Source organism: Callospermophilus lateralis, chromosome 14, assembly GCF_048772815.1.
Source record: "Callospermophilus lateralis isolate mCalLat2 chromosome 14, mCalLat2.hap1, whole genome shotgun sequence".
NCBI classification, from domain to species: Eukaryota; Metazoa; Chordata; class Mammalia; order Rodentia; family Sciuridae; genus Callospermophilus; species Callospermophilus lateralis.
The window spans coordinates 23854915-23870655 of NC_135318.1; the positions used below are offsets into that span (position 1 = coordinate 23854915).

The window sequence follows — 15741 nt, forward strand, 5'->3', positions numbered from 1 at the left end:
GAGCTGCTCCCAAGGGATCCCGAGACCTAGGCTCCATGCTGAGGAGCACTGGGGCCCCAGGGAAAGTGTGGTCCCTGCTCAGGGGGTGGCCCCTTTGTCAGGGGCTGGGGAAATGCATGAGTCTTATTCAGGGAAGCCAGCCTGGAAGGTTTCAGGCCAGTTTACCTCTGGATAAAGATGCATTGGGGTGGGCAGGAGAAGGCAGGCAGGGTGACAGTTCCTGGAAGTGACGGGATGTGCCCTGTCCGAGCACATTACTGGGAAGAAGCGAGGATGCAGCAGAAGCGGGAGGGCTCCAGAAGGCTGCCAGTTCTCACACTTAGGAACCACAGTTCTTGGCTGCTTCTGGGCTAGAAATGCCCACCAGCCCCGAGCTTTGAGCTCACATCCCCGACTGCACAGCTGGACGCCTCCTCCCAGCAGGTGCCTTCTTGTGCCCGTAAGCTCAGCAAACCCAGAGCAGGTACCAGTGTGCCGAGGTCACACAACTGGAGTGGGAACCCTGGTCTCCCTGATTCCCAGCCCAGTGGCTCTTCAGCTCGTTATCATCCCCTGCCCAGGGAGAGTGCAGGGGGAGGAGTGAGAGCAAACTTCTCATCCAGGAGTTGCATCTGGAGATCTGACTCAGCCCATGGGGCATCTTGGGTGGCTCCTCACAGCCTCATATGGGCCAGTCCCTGGTGCCCCACTGGAGCTGGATCTGCACTTAGGGCCCCCTGGGGCTCCCTGATTATGTGCTGGCAAATCCATGCCTGGGTGGCACTCACATGCCCGGGCAGAGCAGCAGAGCCCCGACTCCCTTCAAGAGGCCTGGGGAAGGCTTTGTGGTTGTCTGGAGGCCTATGACACATCTACTTAGGCCACTCTTTGTGGTCACGTCCAGGAGGCATCCTGTGTGGCATTTATTCCCTGATGTCAGCCAAACTCTGCCCACATTTTGGAGATGGCTGACTTTTTATTTCATTTTTTCTATAATATCTCAAATTTGACAGATTTTTTTTTGGGGGGGGCGGGGGAGTGGTGTCTGGTTGGCGAGCTCCATCCTCTGAGCTCCAGGGCTGTGAGCTAACACCGTGTGGATCTGGATTCTAGGCTGAGTTGGCCACTGCCAGCTTCGTGAGTTTCAGCAAGCCCCTTAACTGCCTGCCCCAGTCCCTCCCCTGTAAGAAGGGACATCTGTTCACCTCCTGGCATGCAGAGAGTTTCGAGGGTCACGTGAGGTCTGTTGAGTGGCTGAAAGTGTAGAGAAAGTGCTGCCTGGTCTGTGCCCCGCCCTGCGTTTCAGACTGTAAAGGAAGCCACCAGGTGATCCAGGAGCTGCCTTGCCTGTTGGGTCTGTCTCAGTGATTTCCTCCTGCCTGGCATTACTTAGAAAGCTTTCCAGTCCTCCAGAGCCTGGCCAGTGAGCCAGGGGTCCTGTAGGCTGCCCAGTCTCCAGCATAGAGCCTGCCCCCCAAATCTCCTGGAGCCAGCAGACCCACGAGGAGGAATTCCAGGCAGGCAGCTTGTGCCCTCTGTGTCCCCAAGCCATGAACCTGGGCTGCCACAGGTGCTCAAGAGCAGCTATGATAAGACTCAGAGCCATTCATGGGACCAAGGAGGGGAAGGGGCCTGTCACTGGGCATGTCATTCACCCTGGACGGTAGGGCTGTCTCCAGACAAAGTCCACTCCTATGTCCACTGTTGGATCTTATTTCCACGGCTCCTCCACAAACTCCTTATTCAGCCAATCATTGTTATCCTCATTTTACAAATAAGAAAATGAAGCTTCAGGCTTACCCAAGACCACACAGAAAGTCAACAGGGGAGCTAATCCTGCGCCCCTTTCCTTACTGGGTCCAGTCTCTGCCTTTGAGATGCCTCCATTTCTAGTTATGCACATAAATCCAGGCCACGGGAGCAACTAAGTATCTTCTCAGAGGTCCCACAGGCTCAGGAGCAGTCAGGGCACACTTCAGAGGGGACCCCAAGAGCCCATACAAAGGCGTCTTTGTGCCTGATCGTCATCCACCCCACTGTGCTCTCCATCTGCACTCCTGTAATCTTAGAAGCAAAAAAGAGTTTTGAACCAAGAAAGGAAGTCAGAGATCATCCAACGTAGTCCTCTGTTTTGACAAACAAAGAGATCAGGGATCAGAGAGGGGAAGCTGTTTGCCCAGGATACACAGCAAGTTAATGGCCAATCAGAAACTGGAGGTCACTCACCCAGGCCAGTGCTCCTCTGATGACTCATTTGGAGCTCATCCCATCACATGGGAACTGGTGTATAGGAGTTCTTAATAAAGGGAGCAGGGCAACATGAATTACCTGGTCACAGCTAAATAGTTTCTCCAGCATCTTCTTCTTTGACTTGATCCTCACGACGACCCTATGACCAAGGCACTCGTGGATTCTAACTTAGAAACCAGAAAAACAAAGCGCAGAGATGACTTGTTCACTGTCTCCCAGGCGTAAAATGCAGAACAGGGCTCCCATTTCAGTTCTGTCCAGCAAACCCTGATGGAGCACCTGCCATGTACCAGGCTCTGCACTGGGTGTAGGGGAAACCAAGGAGGGGGCGTCCCCTGCCACACCCAGCTTCCAGGGCAGTGGGGGACAATTCCATGGAGTGAGCAGAGGACAGGCAGGCACATGAGTGCCAAGAGACCACAGGGACACCTGGCCCAGCTGGTTTAGGTGCTACTCCCCCTCCCATCCCAGAGCAGGGGGTAGCCAGGTGGCAGAGATCTCCCTCCCCCAGAGACACAACCTCCTCCGTGTGCCTGTGTCATCAGGGACCAGAGCCAGTTGGAGGGGCGGAGCCTGTCTCCATCTCTGCGGCTTCTCTGATGTCTTTGCCATCCCCCGTCCACTGAAGGGGTGGCCACAGTGCTGGGCTTGAGGTTGGATGCCTGAGGTCCTGGCTCTGACCCCTACTGCTGCGTGGCCTTGGGTCTCTGCCTTCTCTCAGCCTGGATTCCTTGTCATTTCAGGGCCCAGGCTGGCTGCCTTAGCTGGTTATGAGCAGCAGAGCCAAGGTGTGCCCCTTGAGGCCCTGAGGGTGAGATCTGCTGACAGGCGGGAGGAAACAGCAGCAAGCTCTTCCTGGGGCCCCTCCCTGCGTCCGGCCCTGCCACTGCCACCACTAAAATCCATGTCAGGGTTGGGGAACAGAATGCAGAGGCTCTGAACCCACGGCCCTTCCCTCCTGCAATGCAGGGCAGAGCTGACTGGCTCTAGGCACCAGAGCCCAAGGCTGGGACCTGTTTTCAGAGGGTGGGGGTTGGAACAGGGGGATCCAGTGGCCCTGCTTTTCTTTGCCCTCTGACCCTCTTTCCAGCAGCCACTGTGAGGAGACCGTCTTGGGAGGTGAGCGGCCTCTCTGCAGGCTCTGACGGAGGAAAGGTAAAAAGAGACTGTTGCCTCTTGCAGAGGGAGAGAGGGAGCAGCTGCAGCCCACTGGAACCCGAGGGCTTGGCTGGGTCTTTGTTCAGGGGAGAGGGTGACAGGTGTGGAAATGCTGCCTCGAGGTCCTGTGTGCCCTGAGCCCAGGTCCAGCCCAGCCACCACTCTCCAGCTGTTTGGCCCCCTCCTCTCCAATCTCAGCCCTCCCCTCTGGAAACGAGAATGCTGTTCCTCTCACTGTCCTCCTCAGAAGAGTGTGGGGAAGGTGAAGTGAGGCCATGGCAGGAACCTGCCAGCTGGAGCTAGCATTGAACTTGGAGATCGGAGGTCCTTGTCCCTGAGCTGCTTCCCACAGAGCGTGGTCTTGACTGACTCATGAACCTTGCAGAGTTGGCGCGGCCATCTCTGAAGAGGACTGATAAAGGCCCTGCCTGGCTACCAGGTGCAGTCGGCCCTGAGGCATTTTCCTGGGCCTTGCTCCTCGGCCATGAGATACCTCTCCTTGAAGGAGAAGGCGAAGTCTACTTTGCACCAGGCCTGCGCTGGACAGGAGCCTTCCTGGGGTGGTACATAGAAGGTGCTAGGCCTGCTCTTCCCTTCTCTGAGTCTCACTTCCCTGATTTTTAAATCAGGGGAGTTGGACCATTGTTCTCGAAGCTCCTCCAGGCCTTGTGGATTTACCCTACATGATCAGGGAGAGAGAAAGCCTGAGTTAACTGAGCCGAGGCACAGAAAGTCAGCTAAGATGGGTATGCCTGGAGGCAGTTCATCCAGCCAAGGCCGGAGAGTTGAAGACAGAGGGGAGTGTTCAAAGGAACCATCATTCCTTTGTTGGTTCAGTTTCCCTTATGGCACGGGGAAAGCATTAAGGGGTCCTCTGGGACCCCTTAATGAGAAGTGTCGGGACAGCAGGCTATCCCGTCCACACATCCCCAATCCCAAGATAGTGCTTTAACATGCCCTAAGTATGTCTCAGGGCATTCAGAGATGTCACAAGTAGAAAATGCCTCTAAAACCCAGCCCACCTCCCCAGCCTGCCCCAGGCATCCTCATCCCCTGACCCCTGCCATCTAAGCCTATGGCTTAGTCTGAAATGGCAGTCTCCAGAAGCCAGGTCAGGGTAGCAGCTGATGGCACTGTCTGCAGCCACATCTCCTGGATTTGGATCCCAGCCCCACCACCTGTTATCCAGGTGACCTTAGACAGGTTACTTCACCTTCATGTGACTCTGGGTACTCATTTTAAAACTGGGTCTAATATTAGTTATCGGTTATTAATGACCTCATAGGGTCATTTTGAAGTTTAAGGAGTTACTGATTATAAAGTACTTAGAGCAGTGCTGGGCGCCTAGTGAATGCTGTATAAGCAGTAGCTATTATTATTATTATGGACCAGTGGTTCTCAAAGTGAGATCCTTGACGAGCTGCAGCCGTACCTCCTGGGAACTTGTTAGAAATGCCCACTCCAGCCCTGGTGCAGTGGCACATGCCTGTAATCCCAGCCACTTGGGAGGCTGAGGAAGAAGGATCCCAAGTTCAAAGCCAGCCTCAGCAACTTAGCAAAGCCCTAGCAACTCAGTGAGACTCTGTTTCTAAATAAAATACCAAAAAAGGGCTGGGGATGTGGCTCAGTGGTTAAGGGCCTCTGAGTTCAATCTCCAGTGCCAAAAAGAAAAAGAAAAAGAAAAAGAAATTCCCACCCCAGATCACTGGTGTGGGGTAGGATTAGACCACCTGGGTTTTATCAAGCCCTGCAGGGGATTCTGTTTGGGCTCCAGTTGAGGATCCCTGTTACAGACAGACCATCAGAGCTTCCTACATCTGATTCAATCACAAGGCAGTTGCATAATGACCTTGCCTGGTCTTTGGCCTCCCTCTGTGAGGCAGGGCCGGGACTAATGGCATTTCCCTTAATAGCTTGATTTCCTGCACAATAGTGGCAAAGGGTTTTTGGTCCCCGTGGTGTAATCCCTGATAACCCTGTGCAGACAGGAGCCAGGACTGTTAGTCACACAGAACCCAAGGAAAGGCCCCTGCCTCGGAGCCAGAGGCTGCCATGGGGAAGTGGCAGAAGGAGGCCCTGGAGCCCTGCTCAGACTCCCACAGGAAGGCCTGGCACTTCCATTCTCATCAAGAGCCGTGGACGTTTGAACACGTCATTTAACTCCTTAGCCTGTCTTCTTCATCTGTCATCCCTGTTTCATGGAGGAGGGTTATGAGGCACAGGGAGCTAAGGCTTCTTCCAGCTCTGTGTGTCTGTACAGCGAATGTATGAACTTGGGTACATCTTCCCCCTCTGCTTCCCCAGATCCATGATGACTTGGAGTTGAGCAAAGCAAGGCCTCTGGAGTTCCGGGACATGAAGCAGCTCAGCGCTGGGTAACCCAGGAGCCTGAGCTGAGTCACACACTGTTGTAATGAGAACTCAGATTTCTTCCAGGCCAGCAATGGGTGTGGTCTGAACCATCATCAGTGACTTGTACATTCTGCCTTGTTTTGGGGGGACTTTGTAAAGAATTCCTGAGTATTCAAATTAGGTATCTAGAGTTCCTTTTCCAGCAGGGCCTCTGGCTGCCAAATGCAATAAGTGAGAATAGGAGAGCTAGATGATCAGTGTTCTTTATGGGAATAGTGGTGTTCACAGTAATATCACGGTAATACCTGCTAAGTGCTGGGCTCAGAGGAGATTTAATCCTCATCATTCTATCAATTAGGTACTACATTCTGTTAGTCAGCTTTTTGTTGCTATGACCAAAGCACCTGACAAGAACAACTTGGAGAAGGAAATATTTTGGCTCACTGTTCTAAAGGTCCCAGTACATGGCTCCAAGGCAGAGACATGGCGGAAAGGCATGGCAGCGCCAACCTGCTCAGCTCATGGCAGACAGGGAGCAGAGAGAAAGAGAGGAGCCAGGGATAAAATTTAATCCCCAAGAGTATGACCCCAGATAACCTACAGTTATCACCCAGTATTCCATTCATATTATCAGTCCATCAAATGGATTAATCCACTGTGGAGGGTGCAGCTCTCAGGATCCAATCACCGCCTAAAATCCTTCCTGTGAACCTTGCTCTACTGGGGATGATGTTTCAACCTCTGAGCTTTCAAGGGACATTCCGGGCCCAAATATTCTGCCCATTTTTTAGATGAAAAGACACAGCCCCACCGAGTAACTTACTCAAAGCCAAACAGTCACCATGTGGAGGAGCCAGGATCTGAACTCAGATTGATTCCCAAGACCATGTTTTTCCTACTGTCCCTGAGGCCTCTCCCCACTGCCATGCCCCCTACGGCCCTCACCTGACTCTTCCTCTGCTGGCAGGGTATGACTTTGCAGCGGTCCTGGAGTGGTTTGCCGAGCGGGTGGACCGCATCATCCTGCTCTTTGATGCCCACAAACTGGACATCTCGGATGAGTTCTCGGAGGTCATCAAGGCCCTCAAGAACCACGAGGACAAGATGCGGGTGGTGCTGAACAAGGCCGACCAGATCGAGACGCAGCAGCTGATGCGGGTGTACGGGGCCCTCATGTGGTCCCTGGGGAAGATCGTGAACACCCCGGAGGTGATCCGGGTCTACATCGGCTCCTTCTGGTCCCACCCCCTCCTCATCCCTGACAATCGGAAGCTCTTTGAGGCCGAGGAGCAGGACCTGTTCAGGGACATCCAGAGTTTGCCCCGAAATGCCGCCCTGCGCAAGCTCAATGACCTCATCAAGAGAGCCAGGCTGGCCAAGGTGAGCCTGACCCTGGGGAGCTGACAGCATGGGCAGGGCCATGAGTCTGGGGGGTCAGCTGCAAGAGCTGAAGCTTGTTGCCTGCAACAACTGGGCTACTTCCTGCCATAGCCACGGCACCAGGAGCTTCAGCTGTACAACTGCACCCTGGGGGTGGGAAAATGGAGCTCGGCCCTACCACCTGTGTGATCCCCAGGCATGGCCAGGCCTTTGGTCTCTCTTCCTCTTTTCACATCTATTATCTGAAAGTCACTGGAGGACAAAGTAGAACAAAGAATGTGCAGGCCCCATCCCAGCACCTGGTCCACAGCATTCCCACCCCATGGCTGCCTTGACCTTGGCTTCCCCACATCCTCACCTTGCCCAGCCTAGCCCTGCAAGAGGGTCAGGGGATAAATGATTTCAGAAGCAGGAGGAGGAGGAGGGGAGGGCTCTTGGGAAGAGGTGGAGTGAGAGAAACCCCAAGAGGGGAATAGTCCAGGGTCCTGATGCCCTGTGGCCCTGTTGGTCAGGTCCACGCCTACATCATCAGCTCCCTGAAGAAGGAGATGCCCTCAGTGTTTGGGAAGGACAACAAGAAGAAGGAGCTGGTGAACAACCTGGCGGAGATCTATGGCCGCATCGAGCGGGAGCACCAGATCTCACCTGGGGATTTCCCTAACCTGAAAAGGATGCAGGTAACCAGGCTCAGGGGCTCTGAGACAAGGGATCACATGAGCTGGTGGTGGAGTGTGGAGGAGCCACCCTCAGAGCTCCCAGCGGGACTCAAGTCAGAACCAGAGGCACGAGGAGGCCCCAGGCCTGTCCTCACTGCCGCACCTACCGCACAGCAGGTGCCACGTTTGAAACTGAGCCCAGTCCCCGCCCCAGGGGCACAGGTGTATTAGCGGATGTGTAGACCGCCATCACCTCAAGTTTAAGACCTTCCCCAGTTGTGTCACCACAGACTTGACATCACCACCATCTCCTGTGTAATGGGACATGTCACCTGACTTATGTTCTCCAGGCCCTTAGGTGCTCTCCCTTGGGTGCAGTTCAGGACTCACACCATGGAGAGGCAGGGAGTCTGCCATCTTGGTGACCCACTGCAGGCCCCTATCTTGGACCAGGGGCTGGTGTTCATGATTCCTCAGATTTTTCACCAGGGCAGTCCTCAGAGGGAGGCATTTTTGTCTGTCTTTAACCAAAGAGGAAGCTGGGGTCTCAGTGTTTCCCAAGGTTAGTATTCACATAGGGCACAGGTACAAAGGCCAAGAGCTGCTCCAAAGTCAAAGCAAAAGCTACAGCATCATACTGACTGGATCCTCTGAGCCTCCATCTCAGGTGTGGGGAACATCAGAGAGGTCACTGCAAGGCCCCTGGCAGAGAGCCCTTACATTCCTATCCGTCACTGGGCAAGATGTCACAGTAGGTAGCACTGTGTGGTGAGCCCAGAACACCCTCTATATGATTCTTGCAACTTCTTATGAGTCTATAATTATTTTGCAATTAAAGAGCTATTTTTTAAAAAATTGTGTGAATTAAAAAGGCAAAAAAATAGCAGCCATGGGTGTATCATGAATAGATGTTGCCATTCTTGTTTTGATCTTCAGGCTGAGAACCAGTGTCTCATTTTAAGGATAGGATTATTCAAAATACCACTAGTCCCAAATAGGCATTTTTAGTTTCCTATCTAATAAAAATAATACTAGGGCCGAGATTGATGCTTAGCGGTAGAACACTTGCCTAGCATGTGTGAGGCAGCAGGTTCCATCCCCAGCATCACATAAAAGTAAACAAATAAAATACAGATATTGGGTCCATCTATAACTTAAAACAAAATATTTTTTAAAATAAATAAGATGAATAAAAGTAACTACACGTTCCAAGTTTGCATATGTCCTGGGATCCATTCCTTCATACAGCCACCTTCCATGAGCCTTCATTGTCCAGAATTGCTTTAGTGGAATCCGGGGTTCTCACTCAGTCATGTCCCAGGACCCTTCAGCCTTCTGTTCCTCCTGTTGAGAAGGTGATGACCTGTGAGCTAACATTTGGAAAGGTGACACTTGAACCAGACCATGTGACCCCCTTTTTTTTTTAACGTAGAGAATCCTTGTAACAGATGATTTTCACTTTCCCATTTGTTTGCCAGTCTGATATTCTGTTCTATAGGTATGCTGGCCATTCCCCACTGGGAGACCTGGGGACCCCTACATGGGAGCCCACCAGACCCACCTTGGGCTGAACAGGCTGGGAGAGACAGAAGGAACTAGAGGTGGGAGGGACCTGGAAAGTTGTGTTCTAAGGCAAGAGAAAGGCCGTCATCTGCTCTGCCCTCCACACCCCCTTCCTCATCACGTCCCTGGCTCAGCCCAAGAAGGGAGGTGAGAAGCGTCCATCTCGCACTTGCTCTTGAATTCTAACTATGGGTGTTTTTCTGAATTTTTCTACAGTGAACTCGATGTGCTTGTGCCTGTGCGCTGGCCTTTTCCTAGCATGCTGAGACAGCTGTGGGCAGGCCAGGGCAGGAGGACAGCACTTCCTTGCCACCCTCTAGAGGCCAAGGAGGAGGCAGAGTTCTAGACTCAGGTCCTGTCAAAATTGCAAACATGAAAAGTGGAGCATCTTTCTTTGCAACGTGGGTGGGTGGCATGAGACAGCGAAGGGGAACACCTTTACGAAATCTGAGGACCTGCCTGTGCCTACTGTGTCCAAATCCCCCAAGGTGGGGGTAACCTTTAGGAAACTCTCCAGGCAATTCCAGTGAGTGCCCTGATTAAGAACTGTGGATTTGAGGTTGATCTTGGCTTTTATTATGATTTGTTTTTTAGTTGCCTTAATTTTTCTTCAGGAAATGTGGGTGGACTATGATTCCCTACCTCGGAGTGCAACGGTGGGGAAGGTGGGGGCAGGGGTAGGTCATGAGAGCATTCCCCGTTGTTCAAGGGTAACCCATGTCACAGGTCCACATGACTCAGTCTCAGTGGCCACTGAGAGTTGTTGCCACTCAATAGCCAAAACCAACTTACAGAGAAACATAATGATTCATTCTCTGGAATAACATTAAAAGGGGTCTAAATAGATAGACCAATGTTTGGTAAAATCCCTTTCTTCCCCAGCCTCTACTGCCTCCTGAAAAACTTTATCCTCAGCCCCAGTGGCCGGTTTCCGTTCCTCCCCTCTCACATTGGTGATATTTTTGTGACGTAGCTCAGCTTAGCCTCTAGGCCAAACTCTCTTCATTGGAAAGGAGAAGGGCAAATGGAGGATGACCCTTGCTTCCATTCTATCTCTACCTTTCCTCCTCTCTCTTCCCAGGACCAGCTGCAGGCCCAGGACTTTAGCAAGTTCCAGCCACTGAAAAGCAAGCTGCTGGAGGTGGTGGATGACATGCTGGCGCACGACATTGCCAAGCTCATGGTGCTGGTGCGCCAGGAGGAGACCCAGCATCCTGTCCAGATGGTGAAGGGCGGAGCATTCGAGGGCACCCTGCATGGCCCCTTCGGGCATGGCTATGGGGAGGGGGCCGAGGAGGGGATTGATGATGTCGAGTGGGTGGTTGCCCGGGACAAGCCCATGTACGACGAGATCTTCTACACCCTGTCCCCTGTGGATGGCAAGATCACAGGCGCTAATGCCAAGAAGGAGATGGTGCGCTCCAAGCTGCCCAACAGCGTGCTGGGCAAGATCTGGAAGCTAGCCGACATTGACAAGGATGGCATGTTGGATGATGAGGAGTTCGCACTGGCCAATCACCTCATCAAGGTCAAGCTGGAGGGGCACGAGCTGCCCAATGAGCTGCCCGCCCACCTCGTGCCCCCATCCAAGAGGAAAGTTGCCGAGTGATGGGGGAAAGGGGCTTCACATGGGCAGTGTTAGAAAAGGGATGGGAGCAGTAACCACACACACACACACACACAGACACACACACACACACACACACACACACACATCTTGACAACTGCACTGTAGATGGGAAGGGAACAAGATCCCTACGTTTCCAGACTGAGCCTCGTTTGGGAACATCTCCAAGTTCTCAGGATTGGTAGAAAGACAGCAGCACCTCCAGGTCCCAGGGTGCAAACCTGTGTCTCTGCATCTCTTTCCCACCCTTTTTCCCTTCCCCAGAGACCTGAAGTAATTCACTGGCCCACAGATGGCCCATCCGCCCTGATTCCCCAGTGCCTCTGTGCCCAAGCTCTGAGCAGATGGAAAAGGCTTTACATTTAATAGGCAATTTGCTTTATTTTCTATGCTTTTATTTTTCCCTCTTTGGCTTCCTAATAAGAAAGCTACCCAGGGACTAGGGAGGGGACAGCTGTGGGAGGAGAGGTAAGTGAAGAAGCATCCTCCAGGGCACCATATTCCAGACTGTTAGAGATGTTGGCCTGTTCACTCTTCTCTCCAAACCTGAGGTTTGTCCTCCTCAGCAAACCTGGCTTGGAACTCTGCCTGCAGTTCATCTCAAAGAATCCCAGAGTAAGAGAGAAGAAGAAAAAAACTTGGTAGAAAAAAGCAAGGAAACTATCTTATAGTCGTCTACTCAAAATCAGCCGGGTGATGCTAGTCCATGGATTTTGCACAATTTGTGTTCTTTCTACCTGGCCTAGGATATTTGGGTGTTCTGACTTGCCTCAGTTAATCCAGCCCCTCCCGTGTGTGCCAGGAGCTGTGTTAGGCACTTTATATATTCTCTGTGGGCCTCATTAGTGTCTCAGGTAGGTATGTATTTTGAAAAGATAAAAACCTGAGACTCAGAAGAGATGAGGTGACCTTCCCAAACTTGCAGAGGTTACACATGATTGAGTGAGGATTCAAAGCCAGGGTCTTTGAAGACCCACAGACTTGTCCCTGTGCTATGACGTATGTAAATCCCAGCATTGCTGCCCAGTGACAAACCACAGAGAGCCAGCCAGGCATGCAGCCCCCTTGCAGCATCCCAGAGCAGGCTGGCAAGGCAGGAGGGCTAGCCAGCTTTTTGTGAGCCATCAGTCTGGCCATCTGTCCCCTCATAGAAGCAAACTGTGCCTTCTGGCTGTGTGCCCCATGTTCCCAACATCAGAGAAGCCCAACGCTGCCAGCCAGGGGAGTGGGATGGCCTGCTGGGTGCTGGCAGTGCTGATCCTTGCTTACTCCCCCCCACCACCTGAATCATCCCAGCTTAAATGCAGCCACTAGCTCTTATCAGGCAGTTCCTCCGGCTGACTCTCAGAAGGCTGATTCAAGAGGATGGGGGTCTTGTGCCCTGTAAGGTCCCCAGGAACTCTACAGTGTCCTTGGCAAGTCCCCCCATACTCAGTGCCCTATACCCTCCTTTGTGGTCTCTCCCCTGGCTTGCTCCATGGCCACTGATCCAGTCACTTTGTCGCCTATGCTCCTACTGTGATGGAAAATGAAACAAGTATAACTTATTTTATATCTATGTTCAGACTATATGAGAGAATATTCTATGTATCTATGATGTGCTTACTACTGCAGTGTGTTTGTCATTAGGATTCATGTTAATACAGCACATTTATCCTTTGGTACCTGTTTGTCCACAGAGCATCAGTCTGTGGGGCTGGGTTCTTAATTGGGCTCTTGGCAGTGTCTTGGGAGGGTATTACTCACTGAGACTTAAAAAAAAAAAAAAAAAAAAAAAGCCAGCGCTCACAAACATTATCCCATGGCCTGGTGCTCCTCTCCCGTGGACTGGTGACCAGCCCAGGCTGAGCTGGTGAGGTCACAGTTCCCTGCCCCTCTGATGCGGAGATGGTCCCCAAACCTTTGGGCTTCCTTCTACAAACACACACATCTTTCATATAAAATGAACAGCAAAGAAAAGCCAAGGCAGAGAGATCGCTCCTCTGGACACAACTCCACTGTGCCAAGACCAGCAGAGGAACTGTCCCCAGCATCTTGCTTTGGGCTGATGGCAAAATGGGAAAGAAATAGCAGACGATGGAGATGTCTCTTACCTTTTTTTATTTTAAAGGAAAAAGGAACGTCTAAGTCCCTGTCCCCACCTTCGCCTGGATATGCACACCATATTCCTGCCCTTCTACATCTCCCTGCCTCCCCCGCCTCATCTTCAAGCCTCTGCTCAGGGGGATCTGCCAGGAGATTCCATGTGTATTCTGTTCTGCTCTCCCTGGAAAGAGGAGATGATACTTGAGGCTACTTAAAGGTGGAGGAAATAGGTACAGGTCACTCTGGGTGGTGCCCTCTGACTGCCTGGTCCCACCAGACTCTGGGAGTCTGAGGAGATCTCATGTCTCAGCTTGGGGAAATTTCACTGGGAAAGTGGAGACCTGTCAAAGCCATCTTGTAGACAGGAACCTCTTGCATTCCTGTCCTGCTCCTTTCTCCCATACTATCAGCCTGGACCACAGTAATCATCAAAAGAGCAGGATCACCCCACACTTCTGGCTCGTGGTCTCAAAGAGCTAAATCATGACCAGAGAATAGTCATTTACATGTGCAAGTGACACTCTGCTAGTCATAGGGCTCTGTTTGCTGAGTGATCAAAGTTATCCCTACTTCCATTTGGTCTTTTCTATTTGAAGAGCCAATCTCTGAGATGGCTCATCAGAATGAGCAGACGTATCTGGGAAGAAGAGTGGACTTGTTCTTTCTCCCTATGAGATATTAATTGACCTTGTACACATTCAATCACTTGTTCTTCAATGTGTCCGTTCTTCCACCCTCGCATCCAGCCATGCAGCCAGTCATATATCCCTACATCCATACTTATTTCACTCAAAAGACAAAGAGTACCTCCCATAGAGAAGACCTTGAGGGAAAATATAAAGATCCATTCCTTGAGTCATCTTATGGATTTAATAAAATCCATCTGTTTAGCAGGAACAATTCTAGATGGATCAAATCAATGTCCTAGAAGACCAGAGACTTCATGTCCTGATGGGGAAATGAAGTATTTACAATAGCATTGATTATACAGGGAAGAAGTGTGATGGGTCATGGGTATAGGCAACATGGGGACCTTGTCTTCAAATTGGAAGGAAGGTGGTCAGAGGTAACCTAGGCTGAGGGTGGGTGCCTGAGCTAAACCAGAGGGAGTGACTGGGGCCAGCCTCTAGGGCTTATCTTATTTCCTTCTAGATCCAAGGAAGAGAAGCAGAATTTTTTATACAAAACTGAACAGCTTTCCCGGCCCACCAAATCATGACAACTGAGAACCTTTGGTATGTTTGAGGAAAAGCCTGATGAGAATTTGCCGCTGGGGACTGCTAGGTTTTCACAGGTCATTTCCAAGTGAAAATTCTATCAGTGTCTTTAGAGTTGAAAATTCCAGTACCTAGAGGAAGAGAAAAAATGGCTATGGAGAAGCATTCCGGATCCCAGTTGAGCAGTGAGGGAAACGGGGAGAGGGAGGACTCAACCCTCCCCATTAGTGCTGTTCACCAAGATTTGGTTCTCTCATCCTGGCTCCACAGAGAATTGAGCTTCCCAGCCCTTTGAAGTTAGGCGAGCTGTGTGACTTGCTCTGGCTAGAGCAGAGCCTTCCAGAAACGGGAGTGCAGGTTGCCGAGTTGTGCTTTTCCTGCCTCATCAGGAAGGCACACAGGAGCAAGCTCGATGATGGAGCCCTGGTCAGTCTGAGTCCTGACTCTGAACTCCTTTCCTGACCCAGGTGGGACAGGTGCATTAACAAGATATAAACTCTAATCGTTTAATTTTAAGCCACTGATAGTCATGGGCTACTGATTTCCTGGCATAACCTTCACTATCAAGCCCAGGAAACCTCAGAAGGACAAAAAGTTCTTGGGAGACCAATTTCCTGCCTTAAAGAATGGAGGTCACCTGAAGCAGAAAGGATGGATGATTGGCAGAAAGGCTTTCAGTGAGTCACATTCTGCCACATCCCAGGGCCAGATCCTTCACTGTTGCTTTTTTTGCTAGAGAATTTTGCACCTACGGTGTCAAACATTGTTAGGGTGTACTTTCTTCCTAGGAATGCAGGTACTGGGAATTGGACATTTGTTTTCCTAGGGCTACTCTGGACATGTTATGGTGGTGGAGCTGGGGGTCAGTTGGAAAGAGAAAAAACTACAATTCCCAAACTTCCTCATAACCAGGTTTAGGAAGTGACTTTAGGTGCTGCCAACCAGCTATACTCCTGAAAATCTGTTCAAGTGGCTCCTGCTGGAGGTAAACCTAGCAGCCATGGCAAAAGCTTCCTGGCTTTGCAATTTCCTTTCTATGCTCAAGTTAGCTGGAAGCCCTGTTTGTGAAGCCAGAAGAACAAATGGCTGACAGCAGTAGACAGCACTGTGACCTCCTGCCACCTTGTGTTGGCCCACCTAACCCTGGTGCCTTAGTACTGCTGAGATGTATGAAGTGGGCCTAGTTGCAGCAGAGGAAGATTCCTGGATGGTGTTTTGTGTGTGTGTGTGTCTGACTGTCTGTCTGTCTGTCTGTCTATCTGTCTGTCTTTGGATCAGGTTGGGAGGAGGCATTGGAGTGGTTCTTTCTGAAAAATGAAGAGAAAAGAGTAGGGCAGCCCTTTCCAGAGAGAATGACTCTGGGGAATTTTTCAGACAGTTATTACTTTCTGAGAATCTACATGGATGGATGAGCACACTTGGGACACTTGATATTATAAGACGAGGACATGGTAGCAGAGCACTCGCAGTTCTG

The 15741-nt window shown here is 51.3% G+C and overlaps 1 protein-coding gene across 1 annotated transcript in view; it reads left to right on the plus strand.

Moving 5' to 3' along the window:
• Positions 1-11032, plus strand: part of Ehd3 (EH domain containing 3) — a 30160-nt gene extending 19128 nt beyond the window's left edge. The window contains exons 4-6 of the mRNA XM_076832728.2: positions 6707-7119; positions 7632-7796; positions 10420-11032. Coding sequence (XP_076688843.1) covers positions 6707-7119; positions 7632-7796; positions 10420-10947 — 1106 coding nt within the window. The 3' untranslated portion in view covers positions 10948-11032. The remainder of the gene's footprint in view (positions 1-6706; positions 7120-7631; positions 7797-10419) is intronic.
• Positions 11033-15741: the final 4709 nt, after the last annotated feature.